At 38.1% G+C, this 8,686-nt stretch overlaps 1 protein-coding gene across 1 annotated transcript; it reads right to left on the bottom strand.

The window, feature by feature from the left end:
* Positions 1-180: 180 nt before the first annotated feature.
* On the bottom strand, positions 181-7,412 carry LOC115421354 (mannose-binding protein C-like). The gene is made up of 5 exons (XM_030137206.1): positions 7,367-7,412; positions 6,622-6,799; positions 1,830-1,916; positions 927-992; positions 181-700 (listed from the first exon to the last, which is right to left on the bottom strand). Exons 2-5 carry the CDS (start codon positions 6,782-6,784, stop codon positions 321-323), a joined length of 696 nt encoding a protein of 231 aa, XP_029993066.1. The 5' UTR covers positions 6,785-6,799; positions 7,367-7,412; the 3' UTR covers positions 181-320.
* Between the last annotated feature and the right edge of the window lie 1,274 nt (positions 7,413-8,686).

Below are 8,686 nucleotides of genomic sequence, written 5' to 3' on the forward strand. Positions count from 1 at the left end.
AGCATGTCTGTCTGTCTGTGACACATCTTGTCAACACTCTAATTCTGGAATTGGATAAGTTCTAAAATGGTTAATGTAGTTCAAGTATTTCAGCCTAAATTCACCTTGAGTCTTGAGTTATCGCTATTGAATCATCAGACTGCTTAGTGTTAAACACATAATAGTTTATTGTAGAATATTCACTGTACAGTTGGATATCATTAACAATGTCATGGCTTACATTTTGATGGATGAGAATACAAGTGGGGTACAGATGCTGAACTACTAAACATTGGTATACATAATTTTAAAAAAATGCTTTTGCAAGCATTCACTGGTTTCTATAACTGGCAGATAATATAAACATGCTGAAAACAGTCGTGTGTGACTCTCCAGAAGCCACTCTCTGTCAGCATGGTGCAGCCGGTATCCTGGACTGATCTGTCCGGCTGCCCTACTGCCCATTTGTCAAACTTCAGAGGTCGATTTTCCATATCCACCTCAAAATTCCCTTTTTTATTGTTGATGTTTATCCACATCACCGTGTTGTCATCAGAGCCAAAGAAATGAGAGAGTCGGTCGTTTTCCTCTGTATTTTGGGGCAAAGCCAGCTCTAAGCCTCGCTGAGAACAGAACTCAACAGCCATGGAGAAAGAACCTCTGTCCTTATATGACACAAAGTATTTCTCACCAACTCTTTGGACATAGTCATAGTTTATAGCTGGAAGGAAAAAAAAAACACCATTTTACGAACATCAACATGAACAGTGAATTAAACAAAGGAAAATCAATGATTTATACTGAAAAATGCCAAATATAGACAATAATATTATAAATCACTTGGGAAAGAGGAAAGAAAAATCATTTGGAGTTGTGACAAAAACAGTTGTGGATCTTTAACAGTTATAAACATTTGTAAATAAACTACACCACCTCTGAATACTTACCCCGCTCTAACTTTGCAACATTTGTCTTGAAGGTTTCAAGCTCCTTCATAATGGAACTGGAGGGACCTGGATTGTACAAATGATGTTGCCAGTTAATAATCTTCCATCCTTGTTTACACATGTACAGACTAACCCTCGTTACAAATATAATATCTGTCTTGTCTTTTCAGATTATGTTAATATAAAAGACACCAAAGTACAGACTGTTTTTGGACCTTTAATGTAGTATTTAATAAATGGGTTAGATGTAAAGGGCTGCAATGATTAGCTGATCAACTGATTATTTTACCTCAAATACTTCTATATGGATCCAAACATAACAAAGAATATATCTTCACATACAAAGAACCCATCCTAACTCCTTATTTCTTTTCGCTAAATGCTGTAATGTTACTGAATTCTATAAGTAACATTATACTGATGTAAATGATCGGGCAGGTTTTATTATTATTATTATTATTATTATTATTATTATTATTATTATTATTATTATTAGTTTAGTTTATTAAGTCGTGGACAATCCTAATTAATTAACTGTATCAATAACAGTAAAAAGGGCAGCTTTAGCCAACAGGACTAGTATCCTGCTGTAGTCTCCGGCCTGATGACAATAGGCACCCAAAAAAAACAATATATTACAGCACATTGAATTAAAAGAGAGAGTTAAGACAGCTAAGAGACAAGATAAATCAATAAAAATAAGAGAGAACAATGAAACATCAGGACATTCACACAGAGACAGCACATATACTAAAAACATACAAAAGCAGCACATACAATATAATTACACACAATACACCAGCACAGAATCACATTCAGGGATGCAGACAGACATCACATGTGGACAGACAGCATCCACGATCAGGACTTAAATAACACAAAGCCATATCTACAATATTTGACCTGCGTCACATGTAGCTGGTCTCCCAGGTTCCCCAGTTCTTCCTGGGGCTCCACGAGCTCCTGGTGGACCTGGTGGACCTGGGATTCCTTCAAAGCAATAGGAACATTTCATTATGAAGGAATCTAGAAAGTATTTCTTAATACAAGAATGACAGGGGTGGCTATACTGTACCAAAACCCACCAAATTTGATCCATAAACCATTTCTACTCCACAAAAACATCCTCTGTCATTCTGTAAGAAAATTCTCTTTGTAAAAGAATGTCTCCAGTGATAACACACATTTGTGTATTCATCATCTGTATTTTGATCTGGTTTCATCAATAATTTTTGTATTAATTTTTGTATTAATGTAGTAATTTTTTGTTATACCTGGCGATCTCCCATGTTTTTTTTTTTTTTTTTTTTTTTTTTTCCATCTCCTGCTTCATAACCTGTGAGGTAATATCCGTCAGCACTCAGTTCCTGTGGGTGTAATTTATGAGCGGCCTCCAAGGCTGCGCTGCAGAGAGTCGACGGCTGAAGGTAGTTTCGCCCTGGAGCAGTTTATGGAGTTGTCAGGAGGTGCCCCAAACAGGAAACATGTGACTTGACTGCTCATTAAACACCTGAAAACATTTTTAAACTACACTTGAATGCAGATCATACACAGTACTCACTGGCTGTATCATGGCTCGTTTATTTGAATATATATTTGAATATTTTTATCAAAATTTAGGGCTGGGCAAGTTAATGAGTTATTACCGTGTTAACACATTCATTAAATAACGCCAACACTTTTTTTTTTTTTTAATCTCACGTTAAAGCTATACCGTATGATGTGGCATTTTTACACTTTTCTTTTGTCATCTTAAAATGCTCCTAATAAGTGTGTGTCAAACTAAAATGTAAAAGAAATCCACCAGGTATTGAAACTCAAAAATGTTTAATTCTCATATATTTCTAATAAAAGTCTGACCAATCATTTTAGTCGGTCCGAATAAAATAATTGGCCGAACCTGACTGAGCCTCCTGTCAATCATCCATTACGGCCGTCCAGCATCCGATCCATTATCGCCGTCTCACAGCCGATATGTGTCCCTCTGAATCTGACACTTCACTGGCGCTGCTTCTCCTGTCACTGACCACAGTCTACTGTCTAGGATGTGTTTGGATAGAACTGACATGCACATGTGGAAGGGAAAAAACGGATTTATGAACAGAAATGACAACTGAGGGGCACAAACGGGAGTCTGATGAATGAAGGATGGAGATAAAAGACCGGAAGTCAGCTGTACTGGACTGAACAGGTCTGCATAAAGCTCAGCTTTTATGACGGTGGGACTCATACAGGTACATGTACATGGTGTCACACATGTAAGATGATGTAGGATGATAAATGTATGGACTATGAAACTTCAAATGTCCACGGAAAATTCGCGGAGGCTGCACGTTCACAGTGCGCACGCCCATCCCCTGGGCACTGCAGTGAAGACACTGACCCAGTACTGCACAGACCAGGTCTACTGATGGAACAGGAGCTGCGGGCCCGCGGCAGGTGGATGATGCATCTGATTACTGAGGGAGGGGTCCGCGGACACGCCAAAACGGACCAGACCACCACCTCTGCTTCCTCCTCCGTTTCCATCGCGCATCAGGAGAGAGGAGGAGAGAGGAGGAGGAGCCTCAGTGCTCAGGCAGAGGGAAGGGGGCGGGGCTTTGGAGGGAGGCGGGTTGTTGATGTTCAAACTTTTACTAAGTGCTGTGAGAAATGCCACATCGGTAGGTATAGCTTTAAATCAATAAAAACACCAACAGTACCGGGCTTTGCAAAAGTTCTGTTACACTCGGTTTCATGATCTTTAGAGACGTTTACATGTCGGAGTGAAAAATTCCATTAAACAAACTGAAAGTTCTACCTTATAGGCAGGTGTCATTAATACAAATTTGTTCGCTGGTGAAGTTGTATCAAGATGGAAGTCAAAAGAGTTGAGATATCTGCTCTCCTTCGTGCTGGCCACAACAAGTCTGACATAGCCAAACAGCTGAACATCAGCCGGATGACCGTCCACAGAGTCACGGAGAGGCTCAAGAATGGTGAAGACCTGAAAGATCGACCACGATCAGGCAGAACTCGAGTTGTCAAGCGTTCGGTGGTGAGAAAGGCCTTTGAAAGCAATCCGACGCTCAAAATGACTGAGTTTGCAAAGAAAAAGAAGATCTCGGTGGCCACAGTGTCCAGGGCTGTCAAGGAGGAAGGTGGCAAGAGCTTAAGGCATGTACCAAGGCCTCTGCTAACCAACCGTATGCGAGAACAATCCCAGGAGCGTAGTCGTCGCCTTCTTAACGACTTGAAGAGCCATGGCAATTGAGTTCTGATTTTTTCTGATGAAAAGACCTTCACAGTCGATCCAGTCATCAATAAGCAGAACAATCGTGTGGTCAGCTTCGGCCAGGATGTCTCCACAGTCCGATACGTGTCTGTGACCAAGCGCCCAGCCTCTGTGATGATGCTCAGCGTTGTGGCTTCAAATGGTGAGAAAATGCCACCCATATGGTTCAAGACTGGCTACAGGCTCAACGCAGCCAACTACAGGGACATCTTGGCCACAAAAGTCCTGCCGTCGGTGAAAAAGATCACAAAGAAGGGAGACTATGTCTTCCAGCAGGATGGTGCACCAGCCTACACTGCCAAGGTTGTGCAAGAGTGGTTAGGGTCCAACTTGAGTTTCTGGCCGAAGGACATGTGGCCACCTCGACTGCAGCGTGTGGGTGCACGTTGAGGGTAAGGCCTGCAAGGTCCGGCACAGTAGTGTCGAGGAGCTCAAGACTTCCGTCAACCGTGTGTGGGCAGGAATGAAGAAGGACTATGTCCGCAAGGTGCGCACAGCCTTCAGGTCTCGTCTGGAGCGTGTGATTGCAGCCGAGGGTGGCCACATTTCTGATTAATATTATCATTAACACATATATTGAAATATTTGGGAAATAAAAAATTATCTTATTGCACCAAAAAATCTTTGTGTTCATTTTCGTGAATGTCTCAACAAGTGTAACAGAACTTTTGCAAAGCCCGGTATGTTGTTTCTGATCCACCGCTGTTGCTATATTTTCTGCAAATTCCATTACTGCTAGAGATGTTGATCGGTTTTTCCTAAATCCGTACTGGTGATCATTTAATATCCTATATTTGTCTATGTAGTCATCTAATCTCTTTACAAACAGTTTCTCAAGAATTTTAGAAAATTGTGGTAACAATGACACCGGTCTATAATTTGACACCATGTGCTTATCACCATTTTTATAAACTGGAATCACTTTAGCTATTTTCATATTTTCTGGAAAAGTGCCTGTTTGAAATGATTTGTTACATACATAAGTGAATGGTTGAAGGATACTGTTTATCACTTGTTTTATGAGTGACATATCAATGGAATTTCTATCAGTAGATTTTTTATTTTTAAACTTCCTGACCACTTCCAACACTTCACTTTCACAAACTCCAAACATTGAATTTTTGTTTTCAATATCAAAATCAAAGTTTTTATCATCCTTTTCCCACTTGGTAATATCTTTTGCCAAATTTGGACCGACATTAACAAAAAAGTCATTCAATATGTTCACGATGTCCTCTATATTTTCCACCACAGTGTCACCAGTTTTAACAACATATGTAGAAAAATCCTTTTTATTACTTTTTTTAATCATATCATTTAACACTCTCCAAGTGCCTTTAATATCATTTTTGTGTATTTCCAACAACTGATCATAATAGGCTTTTTTATGTGTTCTTATGATTGCTGTCAATCTGTTTTTGTATCTTTTATATTTATTCTCTTTTTCTTTCATTCTGTGCTTCAGAAATTCCCTATAGTGCCTGTTTTTCTTCTTACAAGCCCTTTCCAATCCCTTAGTTAACCATGGTTTCTTATTCTTTTTAAAATTTTGCCTATATTCTTTCACAGGACAATGTCTGTTGTACAATGTCAGGAATATGTCTAAGAAAGCATTATATGAATCATTAACATCATCTACATAAACGTCATGCCAGTCATAATTTATTAGTTCCTCGTTTAAGGCCATAATTGCTTCTGTTGACTTTGTTCTAACCAGACAAGGTTTTTGCTTATAGTTGGGTAAAGATAATTTGTTGTTCATTTCCAGTTCTACAAAAACTGGCAAATGATCACTTATGTCAGTCAGAAATAGACCACTCGTTATTTCACCATCAATAATGTTTGTAAAAATATTATCAATCAATGTTGCACTTTCCAATGTGATTCTACTTGGTTTTGTAATTACAGGATGAAAACTCAAACTAAACATAGTATTTACAAATTCTGCCGTTTTTGCATGTTCATTCCATTTCAGTAGATCATTGTTAAAGTCACCACAAACCAGATTTTGCCTGGTTAAATAAGTATTGTTTCATTCATGACAAAAATGCAGTTTTACTTTTTACTTTTGTACTTTATTACAATTGAGAAGTTGTACTTTTTTACTTTTACTTAAGTGAAGTAGTTGAATCAGTACTTCTACTTTTATGAGAGTATTTTTTCACACAAGTAGTTGTACATCTACTTAAGTACAGAATGTGTGTACATTTGCCACCTCTGGTTTTGGTTAGAGAAACAAAATCACTGCCAAAGCCCAGGGTCTCAGTAGATACATACACCACTGCACACTGACAGAGGCTCAGAACTGATGCTAAGGGTCAGTTTTACCAAGTGGTAGTTATAGATATCAATGCCTGTATTTTAATCTCAACAGATAGTGTAACCTGATAACTTCATGAAACATCAGAAAGTGGGGCCCACCTCTTGGACCAGGAAGACCTCTTTCACCTTTGGGGCTTATCCCAGGAGGCCCCATATCTCCTCTATCTCCTCTTTCACCTTTGGGTCCAGGAGGACCCTGGAGTTGACTGTAGCCAGTAGAATTCATCAAGCAGAGCAGGCACAATGACAGAAAAAGGATCATCTTCTGCAAACAGACCTAAAATGAAAAAGAACTACAACTGAGAACTATTTACCATATTTACTTAACCTGTACTGCATCTTTTATTCTCTAATTAATAATATTGTACAATGAAATAAATCCAAATTACTATTTGTGCATTGTTAACTCTGCAGCATATTGTGGGGTAGGTGGAAGTTCAGCAGGAAGTTAGCTGTATCAAACATGAACACAAATTACACTTTTAAGTTGATAAGCAGGAAGAAGTACAGTGTACCAGTCGCGACAGGATAGCCATTGTTCTGCCTATGGCTGTCACTCAGGGTGCAACTTTAGAAATTACAAAAATACAAAAAAAAAAAAAAAAAAAAAAAATACACAAAAAGGCCAATAAACATTGCCATACACATACTAAGTCAAAACTAGTACTAACACAACAACCCCACTGAATTCTTGCACATAAAAATAACATATTTACAACAAAATACCCACTACCCATAATGCACTGCAGCAAACATGCCACAGTATATTACAGAATGTCATAATTTATTCTAGCTTCCATCTTCTAATCTAGTGTAATTTAGTAATAAACAAGGAGTCACTCACAGTTTAAATGAGGAACACTCTGCAGGACGTCCTGCTTCTTTGCACACTGCTAAGAAAATGGCTCATGGTCCAGTATGTGAATTCTAACCCAGAGACAATGAAAAGCAGCTGAAAAGCAAACATCTGTTTACAGGCTACGTTTCCATGTAGTCAGGTATCTGGCAAAACAGAGATTTTTCTCTGCGTTTCTGCCTTTCGTTTACACAACAATGGGAACGTGCACTGAAAACAATGGTTTCTAAAAACTCTGGCCAAAGTGGAGATTTCTGCAAATGTCTGTTTTTGTGTTTGCGTGTAAACAGAGGAAAACTGAGATCTCGGACAGACGTCACACTTTTGACAGTGTCAATCGTGGTTCGGGTTTACTGTGTGTGGTGAACTGACAAGTGACCTACACTTGAGCAGTAATGTATGGTGGTCCTTTCAGCAGGTATGGTCAGTGAGAGACACTATTTTTAGCAGCGTTTTAGTGAGTTCTCAGCTGTTTTTACAGTCAATTCTTATTAATAATTAAAGTCATAGTGCTGTCTTGGAGAATTCTAGTGTGTTTTGCAGTTTTTTTCACTTTTTTTTTCTGGTTTGTATAGTTTATTGATAGTTGTATTTTAGCTCTAGTATATATATATATGTATATATATATATATATATATATATATATATATATATATATATATATATATATATGTATATATATATATATAGCCAGGGCAGTAAGAAATGCAGTGTCTGCAAACGAGGCAGATCAAAAATGTTTAATCAGTGAAATGAGGGGCACAGGCTAAAAATGACTAAAAATAACAACAAATGAAAAGCTGTTACATGGACACAGTATGATCTAGACAAACAGAAATGTTTTAGCACATGTTTCTGTAATCTCTTTAATGTTTCCTTACACACACTTACAGTTTTTTTTTATAATAATAAATATGCAAAAAAATTCAAGTCCATTTTTCTTGTGTCTGGATGCACTTCTCTCCATTCATCTGTATTCACTCTGATGCAGTTCTGTGTCCTGAAACACATCCTGTTGTCATTCTACCACTTCACATGTGATAATACAGTATAGAGGGAGATGATGGAGGTGATAAGTAAAGTTAGAATTATTAAATGAGAAAATCAGGAAGTCTGGGGCTAGCAAATGTTAGCATCTTAGCTAATCTGCACCCCCTGCATTTTAACAGGATCTTCGTGTCTTTACTTGATATAGAATAAGGCTTTTATGAGGTGTTTCCACATCTTCATACTTCATCTTTTGTTTGTCAGTCCATTATCTGTTCTGTCCAGTTCAGTAGAAGGTAAATGAAGTTATAATTTACATAT

Source organism: Sphaeramia orbicularis, chromosome 6, assembly GCF_902148855.1.
Source record: "Sphaeramia orbicularis chromosome 6, fSphaOr1.1, whole genome shotgun sequence".
Lineage (NCBI taxonomy): Eukaryota > Metazoa > Chordata > Actinopteri > Kurtiformes > Apogonidae > Sphaeramia > Sphaeramia orbicularis.